Source organism: Strigops habroptila, chromosome 17 (genome assembly GCF_004027225.2).
Source record: "Strigops habroptila isolate Jane chromosome 17, bStrHab1.2.pri, whole genome shotgun sequence".
NCBI classification, from domain to species: Eukaryota; Metazoa; Chordata; class Aves; order Psittaciformes; family Psittacidae; genus Strigops; species Strigops habroptila.
In genome coordinates this window covers 6,074,542-6,097,228 of record NC_044293.2, presented here as the reverse complement: position 1 = coordinate 6,097,228, position 22,687 = coordinate 6,074,542, and the positions used below count along the sequence as shown (strand labels likewise).

General features: G+C 53.2%; 2 protein-coding genes across 15 annotated transcripts in view; one reads left to right on the top strand and one right to left on the bottom strand.

Annotated features, from left to right (window-relative positions):
• Positions 1-10,408, top strand: part of LOC115616331 (opioid-binding protein/cell adhesion molecule homolog) — a 337,209-nt gene extending 326,801 nt beyond the window's left edge. For all 7 annotated transcript variants that reach the window (XM_030505417.1, XM_030505416.1, XM_030505421.1 and 4 more), the window contains 5 exons: positions 2,651-2,776; positions 3,422-3,556; positions 3,635-3,755; positions 4,047-4,198; positions 7,335-10,408. In XM_030505417.1, coding sequence (XP_030361277.1) covers positions 2,651-2,776; positions 3,422-3,556; positions 3,635-3,755; positions 4,047-4,198; positions 7,335-7,435 — 635 coding nt within the window. In that variant the 3' untranslated portion in view covers positions 7,436-10,408. The remainder of the gene's footprint in view (positions 1-2,650; positions 2,777-3,421; positions 3,557-3,634; positions 3,756-4,046; positions 4,199-7,334) is intronic.
• Positions 8,410-22,687, bottom strand: part of LOC115616329 (protein CEPU-1) — a 339,603-nt gene continuing 325,325 nt past the window's right edge. For 4 of the 8 annotated variants that reach the window (XM_030505408.1, XM_030505411.1, XM_030505413.1 and 1 more), the window contains 4 exons: positions 21,641-21,775; positions 20,916-21,036; positions 19,254-19,405; positions 13,082-14,811 (listed from right to left, as the gene is read on the bottom strand). In XM_030505408.1, the coding sequence (XP_030361268.1) occupies positions 14,711-14,811; positions 19,254-19,405; positions 20,916-21,036; positions 21,641-21,775 (509 nt within the window). In that variant the 3' untranslated portion in view covers positions 13,082-14,710. Of the gene's footprint in view, positions 14,812-16,673; positions 16,707-19,253; positions 19,406-20,915; positions 21,037-21,640; positions 21,776-22,687 lie in introns of all 8 variants that reach the window. The other 4 variants (XM_030505406.1, XM_030505409.1, XM_030505412.1 and 1 more) reach the window with 2 other exon arrangements.

Genomic DNA, 22,687 nt, shown 5'->3' with positions numbered 1-22,687 from the left:
CCCTGCATGTGTGACCCCTTTTTCAGCTGGGGAGAGCATGGCCCTGTCCTAGGGGTGTGTTGCTGGAGGACAGTCATATAGCGACAGTCCTGGGGGACAGCCTGGAGTGGGACTGTCCTGGCTCTGCTCTGAGCAAGCGGCACCTCTGAGTGTTTGGAGTTGGTTTTAGGTGTCCTGGGGCACCCGCTTTCCTCTGGCAGGGAGCAGGTATATCTAGTAAGGGTGTGAGCAGAAGATAATGTCTGTTCTATGTTTGGGGTTTTATTCCCTGTAATCCATGGCTGGCATAGCCTCTCAGGTAGCATGAAGTGTAGAGCAGGGGGTCATCCCATAGGGGTACCTAGGGAGAGTGTGATGGCTGTGATTTTGCTGGTCCTTAATCACTCTCATCCCGCTCTTCGGCTTTTGTAGGTAACAGCACACACAGGACAGCCAGGCTGCCTTCTGGAGCAGGGGTAGACATCCTGGGGTCCCACCAGATGCTATCCTTAAGGTCTAGCACTGCTTTGTAAGGAGCACTGATTTGCAGGATTGTGAGTGAAAAATGCCCAGTGGTGGGAGGGCTTTTCTGGGATGACGTTCTTGGTTTTAGATGTTTCTGGTACCTGCTGAGGTGCTGTTGCTGACAGTGCGAGGTGCAAGGATGCTGGTAATAGGGGATAACGTCATCTCCTGGTCCCAACGAGAAAGGGCCATCAGAGCTCATTGAAGTCAACTGGCACCGCTCTGAGCGTTAACTACATTTTCCAGCAGTGCACACTTTTCATTTCCAGATTGCTACTTCCCCCCCATGAAGGACTTAACCAATCTCCTTTCCTATAACAGACTATGTACTTCTGTATCCATGTGTCAGGGTGTTGGGCAATTTACTGCCTTGCAGGGCACATCTGGCTGCAGAGGCTGTTCTTTGTCCCCACTGTGGCTTGTCCCACTGTGCCAGGGATGGAGGCGCTTGGGAAAGCAGGTGTGGGGTGTTCTGGCTTAGGCTGGGATAGAGTTAATTTGCTTCCCAGTAGCTGGTACAGTGCTGTGCTTTGGATTTAGTCTGAGAATGATGCTGATAACACACTGAAGTTTTAGTTGTTGCTAAGTAAGCAGTACTTACCCTGATCCAAGGACTTCTCAGACTCTCATGCTCTGCCAGTGAGGAGAGGGTCAAGAAGCCAGGAGGGAGCATTATCCCCTTTTAGCTTTATATTCTGTCACTTGTTCACTTCCCTTATCATTATTATCATTATTATAGACTACGTTATAATGTATTTTATATGGATTGTATATTTTATATTGTATATTGTTCAGTTCTGAGCCTCTCACTACAAGAGAGACATTGAGGTGCTGGAGCGGGGCCAGAGAAAGGCAACGGAGCTGGTGCAGGGCCTGGAGCACAAGTGTGATGAGGAACGGCTGAGGGACCTGGGGGGGTTTAGTCTGGAGAAGAGAAGGCTCAGGGGGGACCTTCTCACTCTCTACAACTGCCTGACAGGAGGATGGAGCCAGGAGGGGGCTGGTCTCTGCTCCCAGGGAACAAGATGGGACAAGAGGAAACGGCCTCAAGCTGCACCAGGGGAGGTTTAGATGGAGATGAGGAACAATTCCTTCCCCAAAGGGTGCTCAGGCATTGGAACAGGCTGCCCAGGGCAGTGGTGGAGTCACAGTCCCTGGAAGTGTTCACACATCGTGTAGGCAAGGCCCTCAGTGCCATGGGTTAGTGGTGGCCTTCGCAGTGTTGGGCAGTGGTTGGACTTGATGATCTTCAAGCTCCTTTCCAACCTGGTTGATCCTGTGATTCTATGATTGTACATAGTTATTACACTGTTCTTATCTCAACCTGTGGGTATTACAGTCCTATGATTCTCATCCCCATCCCATCTGGGAAGTGGGAAAAAGGAGGGTGAGTGAGTTGCTGCGTGGTACTTAGTTGTTGACTGGATTTAAACAACAACAGGGGACCCCTGATGTCCCCTTCCAGGCAGTGCCTGTATTGGCTGTGGTGGGTTTCTGTCGCCTCCTCCCAGTGGGACCACCCTTGTTTCAAAGGTCAGGTGTGTGATGCTCTGTGACTTGGGGTCTGGACACCTTGTATGCTGGGGAATGGAATTGGGACAGCATTCCTGGTGTTGTAGGTGTGGTGTTCAGATTTGGGTGGGTTGTTTTGTACAGCCTCAGTCACTCCCAGGGAGCTGTGTCCGACTGCCCGGAGCGCTGGGAAGTGGCATCAGGGAATGGGCTTTAATTGCTTTTTTGCCAGGGCCAGGGTTATTTATGGGTGTGGAGATTGCCAAGTTATTTATTAGATGGAGTATCTGGGGATAAAGTCCTATAAATCACCGTGGCTGGTATTGAAGGGAGCAGACGCTCGGTAATTTAAACAGCTTTCTTTAATAAACATGCTAAAACATGAGGCTTGTTGCAGGATGTAACAAAAGCTGGTTATTGGGATCTTGGATGTGTGTGTCCAGGGGAGGAAATCAGTGTTTCTGGCTCCCACTGGGCACTGGAGACCTCTCCATACAGGGCTCAAGTCTGATACACTGGGTTGGCGACAGGACAGGGCAATGGGGTGGATGCAGCCAACTGGTGATGGGGAAGGTCTTGCAGATGCGTCTTTGGTGTATTTGACAGTGGGTTTGCTCCTGTTTGTGTCTTGCAGTTCCCCCCCAGATTGTGAACATCTCATCAGACATCACCGTCAATGAGGGCAGCAGCGTCACCCTCATGTGCCTGGCTTTTGGGAGACCGGAGCCCACCGTCACGTGGCGGCACCTCTCTGGGAAAGGTGAGACCGACCATGCAGAGGGATCAGTGGTTGAGGGGTCTGAGGAAGGGTCTCACCCAGCTCATGTGGGATGGATGGACATACATAGACCTCAGAATCTTCCAGTATCCAAAGGGGCCTGCAAGAATGCCGGAGAAGGACTCTTCATAAGGGACTGTAGCGATAGGACAAGGGGTGATGGGTTCAAACTGAAAGAGGGGAAGTTCAGGTTAGATCTAAGGCAGAAGTTCTTCCCTGTGAGGGTGATTAGGCCCTCAGGTTGCCCAGAGAAGTGAAGTGGGGAATGCTCCATCCCTGGCAGTGTTCATGGCCAGGTTGGGTGACATGGTCTAGTGTGAGGTGTCCCTGCCCATGGCAGGGGCTTGGAACTGGATGATCTTAAGCTCCTTTCCAACCCAAACCATTCTAGGATTCTATGGTTCTATAATGTCCCTGTAGGGGTGGCCCAAGGCAGCACAAAGTCTGCTGTTGCAGGGCGTGGAGCTGCTGTGCCTTGGTATGGGGGTGAGGATGTCCCAAACCTTCTTGGGTGAATGGGACACCAGACACCCAGGTAGGGGGTGTCAGAGGAGAGCAGGGATATGGGTGAGCTCCCAGCACTGGTGTCTGTGGGTGACAGTGTGATGTGTTTGGGACATCTCCCAGGGCAGGGCTTTGTCAGCGAGGATGAGTACCTGGAGATCACGGGCATCACTCGGGAGCAGTCCGGGGAGTACGAGTGCAGCGCCGTCAACGACGTGGCCGTCCCCGATGTGAGGAAAGTCAAAGTCACCGTCAACTGTGAGTGCAAGGGCTGGGGGAATGGTGATGGGTGGGTGGGAGAATGGCACAGGGTGACGTGGCATGGAATCTCCACAGACCCACCATACATCTCCAATGCCAAGAACACAGGCGCCTCGGTGGGCCAGAAGGGCATCCTGCAGTGCGAAGCCTCGGCTGTTCCCGTGGCAGAGTTTCAGTGGTTCAAGGAGGACACCAGGTGAGGCCAAGGTGGTCAAGGTCCTTGTGTGGAATAAGAGTGGGTTCAATGCATTGTGGTGGGTCTATGTGGGTTGTTTCTCTCAGAGACAATAGCAGTGGCTGGTAGGGTTGATGTGGGCTGTGTAGGTTGTGCAGAGAGATGGGTTAGGGGCTAGAGAGCGCGTCAGGGCTTGTCTTGGTGGGATGTGGGGAGTCTGGAGGGGGAATGTGTGGGACTTGGCTAGTGGGAAGGGCAGGGAGCACAGCACGTTGCACTCTAAGCACCATCATGTGTCTTTGAACCCTGCAGGTTAGCCAATGGGCTGGAGGGTGTGCGGATCGAGAGCAAGGGCCGCCTGTCCACGCTGACCTTCTTCAATGTCTCAGAGAAGGACTATGGCAACTACACGTGTGTGGCCACAAACAAGCTGGGCAACACCAATGCCAGCATCATCCTGTATGGTAGGTACCCTGGGGTTTTTTGCAGCAAGGTGTAGTGAGGAGGAAGAAGAAGACGAGGAGGAGGAGGAGGACGAAGAGGAGGAGGACGAGTGGCCAGTGATGGAAGGGAGTGGGTTTTATTTAGCAAGGCCAGCCCATTGAGGTGCCGAATGGCACAAGCTCTGAGCAGCAAGGATACATCAGAGGATGATGAGGAGACCTGCATTGGCCCATGCAGGAGGGCACTGCTTGGTGGTGGTCACGGTGGGTGTTTAGGGATGAGCAGTGGACGGTGAAGAGACAGACAGGACATCGTTGGAACGCAGGCCCAAGGAGAGGGCCCCAGCAGGTAAGTCCCCAGCAGCTTTGGGGACACAGTGTAGGGTACTTGCAGGTTGTCCTGTTGGCAGGGATACAGGCAGTTGTTAAAGGGTGCAGGCAGTGGCAGGTTGGGAATTGTAGGTGTCAAGTGGTGTAGGTGTCAAGTTGGGTAGTGTAGGTGGCACTTGAGGCAGTGTAGGTGGCAATTTGGCTAGCGTAGGTATCAGGTTGGGAAGCATAAGTGTTAGGTTGTATAACAAAGGTGTTAGGTTGGGTACTGTAAGTGGCACTTCAGGAGCTATAGGTGTTAGGTTGGGTAGCGTAGGTAGCACTTTGGTTACTAGAGGTGTTAGGTTGGATGGTGTAGGTGGCACTTTGGGAACCATAGGTGTTTGTTAGGCTGGGTAGCGTAGGTGGCACTTTGGGAACCATAAGTGTTAGGCTGGGTATCTAGGTGGCCCTTTCGGTACTATAGGTGTTAGGTTGGGTAGAGTATGTATGTGACACTTTAGGTAGTATAAGTGTCAGGCTGGGTAGCATACCTGGCACTTTAGGTGGTGTAGTGTTGGTGTTACGTTGGGTATCATAGCTGTTAGGTTGGGTACTGTAGGTGCCACTTTGGGAACCGTAGGTAGGGTATTTTAAGTGGCGCTTTGGGTAGCATAGATGTTAGGTTGCGTGTTGTAAGTGGTACTTAGGGTAGTGGAGGTGTCAGACTTTGAAGTATAGGTGGCACTTGAGGTAGCATAGGTGGCACTTCGGGTGTGCTCATGCGGCTGACTCAGGGTTAGCACAGCTTTATTAGACTGGTTACATCAGAGTAGTGGGTCGTGACTAGAGACGGGGGATAGGGGTAAGATGAGTTAGGGAGATTGGGGGGGAAGGGGAGGGCAGGGGGGTGGGAAGGGGTGGAAGAGGAGGGGTGTAGGGGAGGGAGGGAGCTAACCCCTTCTCTCCCCTAACCCCCCCTTCCTGCCCCCACTAAGCCCTCCCCTAACCCCTTTCGTCCCCCCAACCCCTTCCTTCTCCTCTGGAGGGGAGGGAGGAGGGTGAGGGAAGGGGTTCTTATACCTGCTCGGAGTCCATCCCGAATGTTGTGTCCCTTCTGGAATCGCAGCTCTCATCACTGACCATCCCAGGGTGCCCAACCTATTGCCTGCAAAGAAGACTCCCGACACCACCGTGCGTCTCCTGTTGGCCACCTTTCCTACCCACCACCAGGCCAATCTGCTTCCTCCAGTCCTGATGGTTGCGTGGTCTCCCCCATCATTATCTCCTCCATCGTTGTCTCCACAAAGATGTGGTTCTCTGCTGCGGACTGAGAGCTGCTCGCAGGTGATACCTGCAATGTCCTAGAAGGAAAAGCTCTATCCAGATAGTCCTCCTAACTCCCTGTACAACAACTCACCAGTGCCTACATCTCAGCCAGGGGATGCATAGTGACTCCTGTTAGGATGTCACCTTTTGTCTTCCTTGGTCTTCCCTGGATTTCCTCGTACTTCCTGATGTTCTGGATCTGGTACCTCCTTCTCTGGCTGTCCATCCATGTCTGTCCACGTAGGCCAAGCTGCCTGGGGGGAAAAAACCCTCTACTCTCTCTGTATCTATCTACCAAGCTTCCTCATCATACATCTTGGTCTTGTGGCATGCCTAGCCCTACACCATGGCCATGCTCCATCCTTAGATCTATCCCTCATCATCGCCTCCTGCCTCTCCACAGGAATGCAGAGCATGAACAGACCTGTGCCTGCTCTCTCCTCCAGGCCTTTGCTTCTCTGGCTTTTCCCAGCTGGCACCCACATGCACCCACCTACCCAAATCCTTCCCAAATAACAGTTTTCATCTTATGAGATGCAACAAACCACACACAGACCTCAATGGCTGTCTCCTGCATCTTCTTTGTCCTCCTCCTCCCCGCCTGCTTCCTAAGAACCCCCTTACACCATGACCTCAAAACATCCCCATGCACCTGGCAGGCCACACATCTGGACGATGCCATCTCCCATGTCGGCATGCCTTTAGTGCTGAGCACGAGTTGTCCCACTTCCAAGCACCTCTGAAAGGGCATCTAGTTGCTCCTCTTCCTCACTGCTGACACCACTGTCTGTCTGTGCTGGCTTCAGCTGGGCTTAGTTGCCTGGTGGGGTTAAACCATGATGCTGTCCTAGACATGTGCCTGATAGGAACAAGCCCCACATCAACCCCCTGTGATTACCCTGGCCATGCCAACTGGTCTCCACGAGGCTAACTCCCACATTGTCCCTTCCCATTCCATGCCAATGGAGAACAGCATGCAAGTGTGACACCTCACCAACTAACTCTGCTGTCCAGGACCAAAAAAAGCTCCAAATACAGCCCGTGAACCCCTTAACACACCCTAGGCACAGGGGGTCCATCTTACCCACCCAGAGACTGCATGGCCAGGATGGTGACAAGCACTCAAAACAAGAGACAACAACACACCTTCCTCACCCTTATGCTCCTGCTTAAGACTTGCCTGCACAACTACACTCAAACAAACTCTGTCCTCTGCCACCTTCTCATGCCTACGGGGCCTCACCAAGTGCCTTCCTCCTCCTCCTCCTCCAACAAAGACAATACCTCCTCTAAATATCCCTCAAGCTCTTCCTACCTCCTCAACACCAGCACCAAGACCAACACCAACACCGCTCTCCAAATGATGGATAAATACACCCCTAAGAGTGGGGAATGCAACATCCCAGGGACACCCAGCATGGAGTGTGGGATATGAAGGGACAATGGGGAGGTGGGTCGCTCGTGGTCACTCAGCACTGCCCTTAACACTTTTCTTTGTCTTCTTCTCTCCCCTGCACAGGCCCCGGAGCGGTGCACGACGGCGGCAACGCAGCGTCCCGGGCGGGCGCCGGGCTCTGCCTTTGGGCCACCCTCCTCGCTCGTCTCCTCCTCGACTTTTGATAAGGGAGCGGAGGGTCCCGGGAGGCCCCCGCTGCCCTCCACGGCACCCGGGGACTCCTCTCCATGGGGCGGGCGATGCGCCGGAGGATGGGCGCCGAGTGGCCGAGGATGGGCCCGTCTCGGTGCCCTTCTCGCTGCCGGTTACGCTGTACAGACCCCACCACGTGCCACCAGACTGTCACCCACCGATGTCACCCCAGGGATGTGGTCCGGCACGGACGGGGCTCCCCACAGGCACAGAGCCGTCGCCAGGGATATCCATCTCGTTGTCTCGCTAAGCCACCTATGCCCAAAAAGACCCCAAGGGCTGAAGCCCCATGGCTCTGCCTTCAGCCCTCTCGGTCCTGAATGTCACTTCTCGCTGCCAAAGCTCCTCTCTAAGCGCCCTCAATGGCCCTTTCTAAGGGGCTCACCCAACACACCCAGGGTCAAACATCTCACACTAGTCCTTCTCCCAGCTAACATCTTCCTCACTCTAAATACCATCACATTCCTGAGGGCAGGAGCCTGGTCATCCAGGAGTGTGAGCCCTGGGGACTGCCAACAGCCCTCTTGGGGACTAGAGCCTGCTCACCAGATTGGGCAGCCAGGCTGCCACCCCTCTTTGCTCCAGACCCCTGCCCACTCCTCTGCTGCCCTCCTAATGTCAGGGCCTCCCCCATGGCTCATGCCCTGATGTGCTGCCAGCACTTAGAATCATAGAATCAGCCAGGTTGGAAAAGACCTTTAAGATCAGCAAGTCCAACCTTTACCCCAGCACTGCCAAGGCTACCACTAACCCATGTCACTGAGGGCATGTCTACATGTTTGGGAACACTTCCAGGGACGGTGCCTCCAGCACTGCCCTGGGCAGCCTGTTCCAATGCCTGAGCACCCTTTGGGGAAGGAATTGGTCCTCATCTCCATCTAACCCTCCTCTGGTGCAGCTTGAGGCTGTTTCCTCTTCTCCTATCACTTGTTACTTGGGCGAAGAGACCAATCCCCACCTCACTTCAACCTCCTTTCAAGTAGTTGGGGAAGTTCCTCCAGGCTTGTTTTCCCAAGCACTTTCCGACCTGCACATCAAAAGCACAACGCCACCAACACTGGGCAGAGGCACTAAATGACACAGCAAAACACCAGGTGACAAGCAAGGCCCTGACACTGGCACCCAGAGGGGACAGGACCGTGTTCTCCCATAGTGGCTTCCCCTACCATTTGGCCAAGTATCTCTGCCACTCTGAGGGGTGGAAGACACACAGGAGCACACTCTGAGCTGCAACATCCACACTCTGCCTTTTCTCATACATACCACGTGCCCCTGCCTGAGGAAAGTCCATCTAATGCACTTGACCCTACGGAGGAGGCTCTGGCTCCATCACTTGCTGCAGGGACAAGGACAACTCTTATGCCCTGAGCTTGCTACTTGCCAATCCCTGCTGCTGCTACATGCCTTGGACACCAAAATGGATGCAACCAGACTCTACCCTCTGCTTCCTACGATGACGGCCCCATCGCTTCCCTGCCTACCAAATCACAGGCCCAACAGCACCCTCCACCACAGTCCCATATGTGGTGGCAACCCTGAGCCTTCCCAATGCTCCATGTCGACCTGGGAATGCTCTAAGGCCACGTCCAGGGGTAGACCCTCGTGTCCTGCCCCTGCAAAGTCACCTGCAATGCCAAATGCTATGCCTGGACACAGAGATTCAACTTTACACCACCACACTGAGCAAGCACACAAAGCATCCAAGTCCTGCCCTGCGCCTCCCCCTGCCTTGTCCCTTCCTTCTCCATCCATAAGTGACATGGCTTAAGAGCAACGACCACGCACATGCTGCCTTTCCCATGCAAACTCTGCTGCTACCACAACCTCCTTGCCCTGCCATCCTGCTGGAGAAAGCTGGGGCTGATGGTCCTTAACGCACAAGATAGAATCAACCAGGTTGGAAAAGACCTTTAAGATCATCAAGTCCAACCATCACCCCAGGACTGCCAAGACCACTGCTAAACCATGTCATCGAGGGCTACCCTTGAGCCAGAGGCCACCATGGACCACTGTACCATCCTCTATGAAGCCCCTATGCAGCAGGGACAGGACCTACACAAAAAGAAAGCAACAGCTACAACATTTCAATGGATGCTCCTGCCTCCACACCCTGGATGTTCAACATGTACCATGGCTGACTGCTAAAAGCAACACGGCCCGATGCGCTGGCTTACCTGATGGATGGGGATCCAGCACGGCGCTGACCTGGAGAGTCCATGTCCTGCAGTCCCTATGGTCCTGCTCCTCTTCTCCAGCAGTGAGCTGGGTCTTAGCACATGGCCCTGGATGACACCATCTTCAGCCGGCGCGGCGATAAGCACGTCCTTCCCACGTGCCAGCTCCAAAAGTCCCCTTGGGCGCAGGACATACCTCGCCCAGCCACATTCACTGGTCCACACCACCCTGTGATGGCCCTTCACTGCCTCTCCATGCCCCTTCCCGACCAGCCCCATACTTCCCTGTCCTCACAGCAAACACTGGCATAGCCCCAGATGCACAAGGGCAGTGACATATTGGAGGTGATGAGACACCACGACGCACGCTGGTGCTGGCGGACCCGGCGCCGGGGCCACCCCATGCCCCATCCTCCTCCTCCTCCCTGGGTTGGGGCTCCCCCATCCTCTGCCTGGATGGTGGTTGACATTCCCGTGCCGTGTAACGTGCCATTGTGAGGAACATGTTGGCTGTTGGAGGCCGGCTCTCCCCGTTCGGACGCTTGGGAGGTGGCCGGGTACCCGGGATGGGGGAATGTGGCTCCCGGGTCTCTCCAGCTGATGGCCGTGATGGCCAGTCTTGAGTTTCCGTCATTGTATTCCAAGGGTGGCTCTACTACCTGAGATTTGTGCATGTTACATTGTAGTTGTAACCTTTTCTAATTCGGCAAGAATAAGAGATGGTTGTGATTGTGCAGTGTATCAATAAAGTTTGACCAACTTTGTACCTTTGGGGCTTTGCTTCACAGACCCCCACAAGCACCATGGTGAATGCTCTGACCACCCCCCCAACCAGGGGTTGCAGTGTCCCTCACCCCATGTGTGTCCCCTGGGGCCCACATGTACCTGTGGATGGAGGCCCTGCAGGGTAAAGACCGGCTTTACTCGCATGGCTCACCTAAGTTCTGCAGAAGCTGCTCAACTGGGGGCTTCCTTGGGCAACCGAGCAGTTCCTGACATCTTCTCCATTGTCTTGTATCAAGACCTGCTCCAACAACTAAACCTACCCACAACATCTCTGTGGACAACATACTCTTAAGGGTGGTTTGCTCCCATTAGGATCTGACAGTGTGTGACATGGACAAAATGTCTTCATCAGAGGACTAAGACCATGAAGACCGGGAGCAGAAGGAGCTGGCTCCCCAGCACAGCTATGATCTCACCTTAAAAACATGGGGCTGGGACAGTCCCCAGGGGATGCTTCATGTTTCCACCCCATCTCTTGGGAGAAAACATTCAACAACCTTCCCTAAAGTGGGACAAGGGACTTGGGGACCCATGTCTTGCATGTCAGGGACACTGCTGCTGTCCCCCTTGAGTGATCCCAGCAGTTAGGTAAGTGCTTCCCCAGGAAAGTGGTCTGGGAAGGGGTGAGCTGCCCTCCATTGTGTATCCCCCAGGTGGCCCTGTGGTGTATGAGCCTGGCAGAAAGTCTCCCTCCTTGGATGAGCTCCATCCCGACCTCCATGCTCCTCTTCCCAAGAGGCTTTCCTCAATGGGAAACCCTCTCTGCTTTGAGCCTCTCCGAAACCAAAACCCTATCAGGAAGCTAGAAATGATGTGACAGAACTACAAGTGCCATGAGGCAATGCTTGCCTCTTTCACACTGGTCCCTGTGTATCCCACCACTGTCTGGCCTCACTACTGTTTCCCATGTTACCGTGCTAAGTCTGTTGGGTGTCTGGCAATGGATCAGCCTCCACTGGAGATAAATACCTACGGACAGCCTGATTTCCCATCTCCCAGCACATCCCAGCACCTCACTGGCACCATCACCCAGCACCAGGGATGCAATGCAGCCCCTTTCCACCTTGTTCCTGGCCTTGGGTTGCCCACTAGCTCCCTTCCCAGTTTGGAGGGTTTCCGTGGCCCTCAACAACACCCAACTTGTGCCTAAGGACAAGGACCTCAGCTGCTAAGTCCATAGGGATGGAGGGCATATTTCCACCCCTAGCCACCACCAAGAGATACCAGTACATATGTCAATATATACATACAGAAATACATCCATGGAGCAGCCTTGCTCTCAATCTTTAACTTGCTCTTTGTCCCTCAGCCTCTGGCATCGGACACTCCTTGATCTCTCACCTAGAGCACCAAAAAGTTGACAGTTACAGAGAGGAGGTGAAGGAGACGGCCCCATTTACCTCCATTCCCATCCCTGGTTGCTGGGTAGGAGCCCTCCCCATGTCCCCCAAGTGCTGCCTCTGCTGCCAGGCTGGTTCTACTTGTCCTGGCAGCCCCAAGAGCTGCACAAAGCTCTCCACCACCTTTCTACCTGAGAGAGACAGAGGTGCATCTGCTGCCAAAGACAAAGCTGGCCACGATGCTTGCTCCTATAAACCACATCCACAGGAAAGGTTCCAGCTTCCCCCCATGGGGCTGGACTGGCCAGATGCCTCCTTCCAATGCCATCCTGACCCTGGGATGCAGGAAATGGCCTGTGCCCAACTGTCCTGTCCCCACAGCCTCACTTACTTGGGACTTTGCCTTTAAGCACAGCACAAATCATAGAATCTACCAGGTTGGAAAAGACCTTTAAGCAGGTCCAACTATTTCCCAGTACTGCCAAGGCCACCACTAACCCATGTCACTGAGGACCTCATCTACACTGTTTGGGAACACTTCCAGGAATGGAAGTGTCCAGCACTGCCCTGGGCAGCCTGTTCCAAAGCCTGAGCATCCTTTTGGGAAGGAATTGTTCCTCATCTCCAGTCTCAAGCTCCCCTGGTGCAGCTTGAGACTGTTTCCTCTTCTCCTATCCCTTGTTCCTTGGGAGAAGAGGTAAGCCACACCAGTACTGCTCAGCCACTATATGTCACAAGGTGACTCCTTACCATCCCTTTTGCTCTCTTGCTCTTCTCCATGCACATCTCTTGGGTGGCACAAACTCATCGTAAAGCCAAGAAATCAAAACCCCAATAAAACAGTCCTGCCATCACTAAAAAGCAGCTTCCGATCCTACGAGAATATGCCAAGTAGCTTGAAGAAACCAGCACATGGATCCTACAGACCAAAAGCACCAAGCAACCATCAGCAAAACACCAACACATGAAAGTTGCACCTACAGCCAAACTCCAGCCCACGACACTTCACCTTGTGAAGGGGACCCAGTTTCCTACACCCACCTCATTACCGTGTCTCTCCTTCCCACGGGACTCGCTTCAGCCGATCCATGAGGCTCATGGAAAGCTTTTGGGATACTGAGTGGGATCCTGCATGGGGGGAATAGGGCAGAGCTACACCCCACACCCTCCCCATGTACTCACCAAAGCCTTACCTGTGACACATCCCCGCTGGGCTCACTGTTGAGGTCTGGGTGCCATCTCCCCCGGTGTCCCACCCCATGTCCCTCCCTGTCACCCAGGGTGGGAGAGCACGGCAATGAGCACCACAACCAGACGGAGCGGCCACATGGAACAATCGTTTTAATGGATAGGCAGAGAGAGCCCCCCCTCGCCGCCCGCCCGTGCTCCCCGCGTGCCCCCCGCTGTTGGCTGCAGGGAAGGAAAGGAACCCAAAGGAGGAAAAGTGACCGCAGGAGAGACCCACCACTGGAACATTCCCAATCCCACGGTTCGGGGTGGCCGGGTGCCCATCGCTTCGCCGCCTTTTCCTTATCTTTTTGTTTTTATATATATATATATATACACACACACGCAAACACACACACACATATACATACATATATATATATATAAAAATAGAAAACTGAGCTATATAGATCTCCCCCTATCCCTGCCCCATGGCAAAAGGCGACAGAGATGGGCCCCGGTCCCCTGTGGCCCTTTGTCACCGGTGACCCAAGAGCAGAAAGGTGAAGGGGTTTGGGGACATGTGGACCAAGACGCTGGTCTTGTTGAGGACCAATACACACCTAACTCCATATACAGCATGCAGTAATGGCAGCGGAAGGACCCTGCTGGGAACCGTGGCTAGAAGGCTAACCAAAAAGAAAAATTATATATATATATATGTATATTTATATATACTGTATATATATATCCCATAAAAAGATTCAGCGTCTCCCTCCGCCTCGACGCGTGGCAAGAGTTGCCCGTGCCCTTGGCAAGAAATGTTCAGACATTAGACCGCTTTTTGGGCCGGTTTTGTGGGGGTTTTGCACAGGTCTCTTCCTTCTCCTCCTCCTTCTCCATGCCTCCTTGGCTGCACGGCGCTTGGCAACTTCTTCTCTCTGCTTGCTCCTCCCTCTCCTTTCTGTATTTCTTCTTTATTCCTCCTTTTGGTTTTTTTCTTCCCCCTCTTTTTTTGCATCTCTGTTTTTTAGGAACTAAGAGTTCTAGGCTCGTATCAGAAAATACAATTAATAAAATGAACCATGATACAGAATCCCTTCTCATTCACAATGTCCGCGGGTGGTACGATGAACGCGTGGCTCGACGCCGGTCTCCTTCCTCCCTTTCTGTTGGTGGTGGTGTGGTAACTGTCGAAGATCTATATATCTATACATATATATATATATATATGTATATGTGGATATATATATATATATATTCTGGAACACAAATGGCGGCACAGTCCATGAGAAGACGGGGAAATCTCAGCCAAGAAGAGAACCAGCGCGTCTGCATGGAGGGTCTCGTGGGAAGGAGCGGGCGGGTGGTGGGAAGCGCCGTGCCCCATGGCCCTGCTTGTCCTCAGTGGGCAGAGAACAGCAAAAATGGGAAGAAAAAAGGGCTGGGAGACCAAAAAAATAGGGAAAAAAAGAAAAGAAGACTCAGTTGCGTTGCATCTTCAGCAGGAAGCCTGGGATTTGTTCTGCTTTTGTCGTTGTTTCTCTCCTTTCCAAATTCTCATTGCGGTTTGTTGCGTGGTTTGTTGCTTCTCTCCCCCTCCCCAGGTGGCCTGGCCGGATACTCTCTCAATTCTTATGATTATTTTCGGAAACGGTGAACACATCATCTTCTTCTTCTTGTTCTTCTTCTTCTTCTTCTTGTTCTTCCTCCTCTCCTTTCTGCTTGCACTCGCTGGCCGTGGTCATCGCCGCCGCTGCTCCGCGGGCCGGCTCTCGGGTCAAAAGTGGCGGGCGAGCTGGGCGAGCGGGAGGGCCAGGAGCCACACGCAGCCTCCTCGCCGCCATGCACCGTTGTTCCCATCGTGGACTGCACCAGGACCTGTGGGAAGGGAGAGGAATACCCTGTGGTTAGCCACAAAGCCAACAAAACCCACTAAAACACAACTACCTGAAAGGAGGTTGGAGTGAGGTGGGGGTTGGTCTCTTCTCCCAAGAAGCAAGGGACAGGACAAGAAAAAATGGCCTCAAGGGGAGGTTTAGGTTGGAGATTAGGAACAATTCCTTCCCCAAAGGGTGCTCAGGCATTGGAACAGGCTACCTAGGGCAGTGATGGAGTCACCGTCCCTGGAAGTGTTCCCAAACCACATAGAGGAGGCCCTCAGTGACATGGGTTAGTGCTGGAGTAAGGGTTGGACTTGCTGAAGTTCTTTTCCAACCTGATTGATCCTATGATTCTATGAAAAGAAAACCAACAAACCCACATCATTTGGGCCCCTGGTGCCATGGCTGTGATAGCACTGTGGGCATCTACATCTGCCTGTGACATTACAAACTCCAACCTTTGGGGCATAACTCCCCCCTGTAATCCCACTATGGCCCTGATAACCCATACTGAGCCCTTCACCTGCTCATCACCACCAACCAACCTCTCTCAGTGCCTTTTGTCTTTCCTCCAAAATCTGTCCACGTTTCCAGTCACACTTGTAGGGGACAAGATGGGTTTTGCCCAACGCTGTCCACAATCTGCTAGCCCCAGTGAGTCAGCATAGGGCTGACCACCCTGTTGTCTTCCTTCCTTGTTGTGTGGGGGCATAATAACCCCCTGCCCATCCAGCAGAGACACTGCCACCAGTGCTGCATTCAGAACTTGGTGGTTTGCAACTTCACAGAGCCTCTGTGGGGCTCACCATTCACAAAGTGCTCTGCCCATGGGCCCAGACCACCTTAAGAATGAGCTGGCATGAGGAGGGTGCTCAGGAAGAGCCAAGCCCATCCATGCCTTTGGGGATCACAGAGATTGAGGAGCTCATGGCTGAAGGTGGGAAATGATGTGGAGGGTTCTGGATGCAATGGCTTTCATGAGAACACTCCAAATAGTTGGCCAAGGGGAAAACTAGGCTGGGAAAAGATCTCAGGAAAGCAGGTCCTGACGCAGCAGGGCTGCCCACAAAGTCTGCTCAACCTGCTTTAGAAACCCCAGCACACATCCCCTCACTTCAGAGAGCACTAACAACCGTTAATCATTTGGTCTCCCACCAGTAGCACTCTTCCCACACACTCACAGACATCTCTCAAGATGTTAAGGTTGGGGCTTCCCAGTGAGTCCCAACTCCTGGCATGGCCGGGAAGCCAAGCACAAGGGCAGATCTGGAGATGTGCCTCTCCCTGTGCTACTTCCACAGGCCTCCCAACGTCTGTAAGTCATCCCAAAGCATCACAAATGAAGCTGCCTGGCTATGGAGCCCCAAATCAAGATGACACCGAGCCAGCTGTTCTTGTGATAAGCTGGCACAGCAGAGCACCAGCCACAGATAACACCAAGAAGAGGACCATCCACCTTTCCACCCCTACAGCATCTCGGCATAAGCACTAGAAGCATTCCAGAGGAGGCAGGACTTGCCACAAGACCCAATTACACAACAACACATGGAAAGCAGACCAGAGACATCCCATCTCCACACCAGCAACAGGGAGGAGAGGAGGGGACCATGGTGGGGGCACATGCAGAGAGCACAGACTGCCACTGGAAGGGCACAATAGCTGGCGAGGAGGAGGAGAAGGGATGGGAGGACAACTACACAACAGCAAGAAAGCCCTAATTCATTGCTATTCCAGCAGGAGCACTGGGGTTGTGGGGCAGGAACCCCAGCTGGGATGAGTTGGGGCGGGAGCTAGTGGGGCCCGAGGGGAAACAGAGCAAGGGGGAGCGCTTGGCATAGCGGGGGTCCCCGTATTACTGACCTTTCCAGGGTGTCAGGGCAGTAGTTGTCTCTTCTAAAAATTAAAGAACAAGGGAAAGTTAAGGCAAAAGGACAATGGAAAGTGCAGGCTCGAGACGCTGCACTCGACCTGGGGCTGGGGAGAACAAGCAGATGGGGTAGAGAGTGTGGTGCTGCTGCCCAAATCACATCCTGCTCCTCCAGGAGCACGGTCCCCACATCTGGGGTTAGTGGTGCGTGAGCTGAGACAAGCTGGGGCCCTGTGGAAGCCCAGACTGGCAACGTCCATGGTAGCACCCTGACAAAAAGCATATGGGATATGGGGAATTTTGGGGGCTCAGCTCTTCCTGATGCTCCTCTGATTCCCTTCTGGCAGGGTCCAGGGCCCATCCCTTCCAATAACCCTGCAACATCCCAAATGGATTTCTCAGTCTCTGGAAGTGGACCCCGCAATGGAGGAGAAGCAGAGGGATTGTTCTCCTCTCCTTAACTCCATACAACGCTGTGGAACACTCCATCACCTCGCAGATGGCACCAAATGAGCCGCTGCACGAGGCGGCAGGCCTATAATAACGAGTGCTACATGTTAAATAAAGCACTAGTTGACCTCCCTGAAAAATGAGATTAAAAGAAGGATTAGAAGATGTAACGCTACATTAGCCTCTGTCACACAGCCCCCAAAAAAGCTCATGTCATGGGATCCGCATGGATTAAACCTTCATTTGAGGGGGAGAACTTCCAAAAGACTCACTCAGCCGCAGGAAAAATGGGATACTATGAAAACTGTCCCCCAAAACATTGGGTCCATGGTGGTTCAGGGCTGATTGAGAGCCATCACCCCCCAGTGGGACTCAATTAATAGTGCTATTAAATCAATATGGCTCTATGGAAATGATGGGTGGTCAAAGCACTCCAAGTGTGTTCCCTGATGGGATTCACAGACAGAGCAACAAAGCTAAGAGGAGATCATAAAGCAAGCTTAGGCTTTAATGGGATGCTTCCCTGCATCCTGCCCGACACTACTATCGTGGCACGAGTCACACAGAACATCACCCATGGGTTAGAAACCAACTAACAGCTCGCACAAAGCCAGCAGCAGAAAGTCATCTTCCCTTTTGGGGGCTCATCCAGTCAAGCTGAGCTCACACACTGATTAAGATTTTAACCTCAGAAACCCCACAGGGAGCCTAAACCATCCAAGCTATGGAAGAACACGTGGCTCAGGATATGCTGGGTGCTATGCAGGCAGCAGCACGGATGGAACCAGGCCCAGGCAGCTCTGCAGTGCCAGTGTCCCTAAAAAAAGGGGGTTACTGGGGACACCGATGGCCAGGAAGGCTGGAAGAGAACTGAGTTTCTAGGCAATGATAATGATGGTTTAATGGGCAGGTAAAGATGCTGATGTTCATCACTTGGATGTTTTGGGGGAACAAATGGGTGTTAGGCTCATGAACATCCAAGGTTAGCTCTACATCAAGGCTGCAGGCACAGAGCTGAGCATCCCAGATGGGACAAACTCCCCTGCCACAGCTCAGGAAAACCCAGTACTGACACTGGACAGGTTATGCATCTGCCCCTGGCCTGAGGGGTCCTCTGAACCACATCCAGCCCTTCCTCAAGGATGGTGAGAAGTGGATGTTGCTTCCCTAATGCCTCCATATGCATCCTGCGCTGCTCCAGCATACTAAACAACCCAACCTGTGCTGTGGGAATGCCACTATCCCAGTGCACTTTGCATCACTAAGAGCACAGCCCTGAGCCACCCCACCGATGGGCCTGGGATGCGGAAGCTTGTTCCTAACCATACAATAACAAGAGGCAAGGAGAAGACAAGGCAGGTGGCAAGGAGAGATGGCAGAGGATGTTGGGAGAGGACACAGGTCCCCAAGCCCTGTTTTTCCCCTATGGTTCCCACCCCATATCTCTGGTAGGGAAATATCCCTGTGGAAGTGGCCAGAGACAAGGTCTGCTGTCCACCTCCAGCTCTCGATGGCCATTAAAGGGATCTAGGGATCGTGGCCCCTGTTCTGGCTCTGCTTGACACATGTTGAGCAATTACAGCCCTTCCTGGCCATGATCAGTGTCAGATGGATGTATTGCTCTTGTCCCAACTCTGGTATGCAGAGAAAACAGTCCCTGGATGAGGGTACACAGGTTCTCCTCCTCCCTGCCATCTACACCTTCCCATGTCCCACTGGCACCATCAGTAAGAATATATCTGCTTGGCAGGAGGGGAAAACCTGACCTTGAAGGTGGTCGAGCCCTGAGGGCCTTCAAACAGAGGCTCTCCTTGGTATTTGTCTCAGTGAGAAGATGGAAACCTGCAGCCAAGTCCTAACTTGGCTTTGACAGAAGACCCCAAACACAGGGCCAAACACCTCTGAACACTGGCAGACACAGGACCCAGATCAGGAGGTAGGTTTGGAGGTTTGCCGCTTCCCCTGAGCTCACCACATCCTCCAACCCATGCTCCAGAGCAGAAACGATCAGCACATCTCCCCCAAAAGACAAGGAAGACCCTTCCCATGCCTCTCACATTGGTGGTCTCCCTGTTAAGCCCTACTCACCCCTTCGCCATCCATCCCCCTCAGACCCTACTCACCGTACAGGATCATGCTGGCGTTGGTGTTTCCTAGCTGGTTGGAGGCTACGCAGGTGTAGTTGCCATAGTCCTGCTCGGAGACGTTGAAGAAAGTCAGTTTGGAGGAGAAGGCTTTGTTCTCCACTTTGAGTCCTTTCTGGCCTTCAGCCAGCCTGGAAGAAAAGCAGAACAGGAGAGGGTCACTGGGATGGCATCAGGAGGAGAAGCACCTGCTGTTTTCCACAACCTGCCATCCCCTGGTCTTGCCTGTGAGAGGGGACATGGAGCCTGGGACAAAGATCAGGCATGAGGACGGAGAATGGAAGGTATCAGGAGAGATATGGGAGATGGATGCTGCTTTGCTGGCTCTCATCCCTTAGCTGCCAGCCCACACCATCCCCATCAGAAGCATCCATCAGAGTCATTGCTGAAGGGGTTAGAGCTTCCCAAAAGCCATGCAGAGGGAGGGATGCTCCCATGCCCAGGGAGGGAATGTGGGAAAAGCTCCTGGCTTCCCTCTCACATTGGCCTCGAGGGCTCCTTGGTCCTCCCTGCTCTGTGGGATGGCTTCTTGCTCCTTCCTTCCCCTCACCCTGCCAGCTTTGGCAGCGTGCACAGCACCCACACCTTTGGGTGGACCCAAACGCCAGCACCACGGATCAGGGAGGCATTTCTCAGCTGACACAAACCTGAAGCATTACCCAAGTGCTTTGACATTCCTGAGCTGGTGTCCCCCTCCTGCTCAGCTCCTGCAGCTCTTTTACTTGCTAATTCCTCCCAGGAAGTGCTGCATCTCCATTCTCACCCCTGCTACACTCCGAGCACCCATCTGCTTTGCAGGCCCTTGTGATGTGACCTACTTCTGAGTGAAGCCTTTCATCTGCCACGCAAACATCCGCTGCTTTTACATTCCTCCTGCTCCTTTCCTCCCCAAACAGGCAGCTCCAACCTCTCCTTTAGCTTCTGGAGCATCTTTTTTTTGGCTAGAACATGCCTTCTTTTGGTGACCTGGGTGGCTTGTGCTGTGTACAGCCACACCACAGTCCCCCTGGGCTTCCCAGGGAGAAACAATGGAAAAATAGGATCATAGAATCAACTAGGTTGGAAAAGACCTTTAAGATCAAGTCCAACCTTTACCCCAGCACTGCCAAATCCCACCACTAACCCATGCCAAATGGGTTAAAACCCTTTGCCTGAGGTCGTTTGCTCTGGAATGGGACCCTTCCCTGTTCTCCTCCTCACTCCCAAGCCACATCCCTGTGCAAATCCTGTCTCTCAACCAACACCTCATTTCTTTTGCCTTTCCAAGAGCAAGGAGCTGACTCTGCCTTCTGGCTAAAGTGTTTAAAACGATGACAGGGATTTCATCCTCTCCTAAGTGCTTGGATTTGTGCTGCCAATATCACTCTCGGATGTTATGCTTCACCTAAGTGGAGATTTACCTTAAAACAGAGGCACGGGCAGCAATGATCCTGCCTGTGCTGCCTGTACAGGGAGGGAAAACCTGTCTGGCTGAAAGAGGCTGCTGGAAAAATCCCCCTCCCAGCATCCCAGCCTGGCTTGTGCTGTGGGTTATTGGGAATTCAACCGGCTCCTGTGGCCCCATTGCGGAAGGTGCCACACCGGGTGCATCTTGCATGGGCTTGGTACGTGCCTTCCCAGTTATGTCCCCCAGGATCTTACCTTTTGTCATCTTTGTACCACTGGAAGTCAGCAGAGGGGACAGCAGAAGCTTCACACATCAGGATGCCCTTCTGCCCCACTGGCACCCCAGTGCTCTTTGCACCAGAGATGTACGGTGGGTCTGTGGGGAAGATGGAAAATCTGGGTCAACACCTTGGGCCATCCAACCCCCTGCCCTTGCTCCTCAAGCTCCCTTTTATTTCTCTGCACTTAAGAAGGAACCAAAATCATCTCCAAGCCCATGCCCAGCCCCTGATGCTGCTGTCCAAGGGGTTTGGGGCTCATGGGGGGCCCCACGTTGCAGCCCAGTGAGGGCTTCTCCGAGGACTGGAGCCCCCATCTCTTGGGTACCATGTGTGCCCCTGTGCTAGGCAGGGGTGGCCACAGAGAGGTTTAGGAGGGTCTTCACCTCTATCAGAGCATGAAATATGCTGCTTGCTTCCTCACTCTCTTTCTTTCTTATTCTTTGTAATGGAAAAAAATTCCTATTTATTGCTCACTTCTCTCCTCTCTCTGGAGGTTATCAGCACAGCATCTCACCATGGGTGGAAAACCCAGGTTGGTGGAGACAGCTGAGGAGGAGGTGATGGAAAAAAAAAGCAGCTTGAAAAGAAGGGGGAAAAAGGGCAAACCCCAACTTGCTCAAGCAAACTCTTGCTGCTCCTGCTTCCCAAATCCCATCCCCTCATGGGGTGGCACATCCAGCCCCATCCCTGTCTACTCACAGTTGACAGTGACTTTGACTCGCTGGACCACAGGCGCTGCCACGTCATTGGAGGCGCTGCACTCATACTCCCCGGACTGCTCCCGTGTGATGCCCGTGATCTCCAGGTACTCATCCTCGCTAATGAAGCCCACGGCTGCAGGGGCAAAGGGAAAGGGCCATGAGTGATGGGGAAGCATGGCAAAACTGTGTCTGTATCACACTGCACAAGGACACCCAACCCTTGCATGTGTTCCGCCATCCCAGCAAAACCCCTGCCAGAAAGGTGCCCCCAAGCACCAAACCTCTGTGGTGGCCCTGACCCCAGCAAGAGCATCACCTGCTGGAGATAACGTCCCCAGGGTGGGCAAATTCATCCACACCAAACCTACACCCTGCAACAATGACCTGAAATCATCTCTACTTGGCATCTGCACATCCCACCCCACCATCCCACTGGGCTCACATAGAATCATAGAACCAACCAAGTGGGAAAGAGCTTTAAGATCAAGTCCAACCATTCCCCAGCACTGCCAAGGCCACCACTAAACCATGTCACTGAAGGCCTCCTCTACACAGTTTGTGAATGCTTCCATGGATGGAAGTGTTCAAACAGTTCAAACAGTGTTCAGGCATGGACACCTCTCTCTAATTTTTCAGTATCAATTCATTCACAGCCACTTTGTTCCCATTAGTTGTGGTGGCAACACCTCCCCTTCAGCTGAAACACTTCACCCCTCGGCCGCTCCAGGCTCCTTCCTACGGTCCCCCACGGGGCTCCATGCGTGGCCCCCTCTCCCTCTAGTTTGGCTCAAAGCCACAAAGATGTCATCGGTGGCTTTTCCTTTTGTCTGGCTGCTGTCTTACAGCCCCCTCCTTTCCAAGAGCCTGCTTCACTCTGAAGCATCCCTGGAAACCCCCAGTGCTCTGATGTTGGACCACAACAGTCTCCTGGCTGGAGATCGCGCTGTTACAAGCAGCACAGATTTCCACCAAGAAACCTGCCAATTAGGACACATCCACATCCCGAAGAAACCCAGCAGGAACAAACAACACGGACAACTTTTCC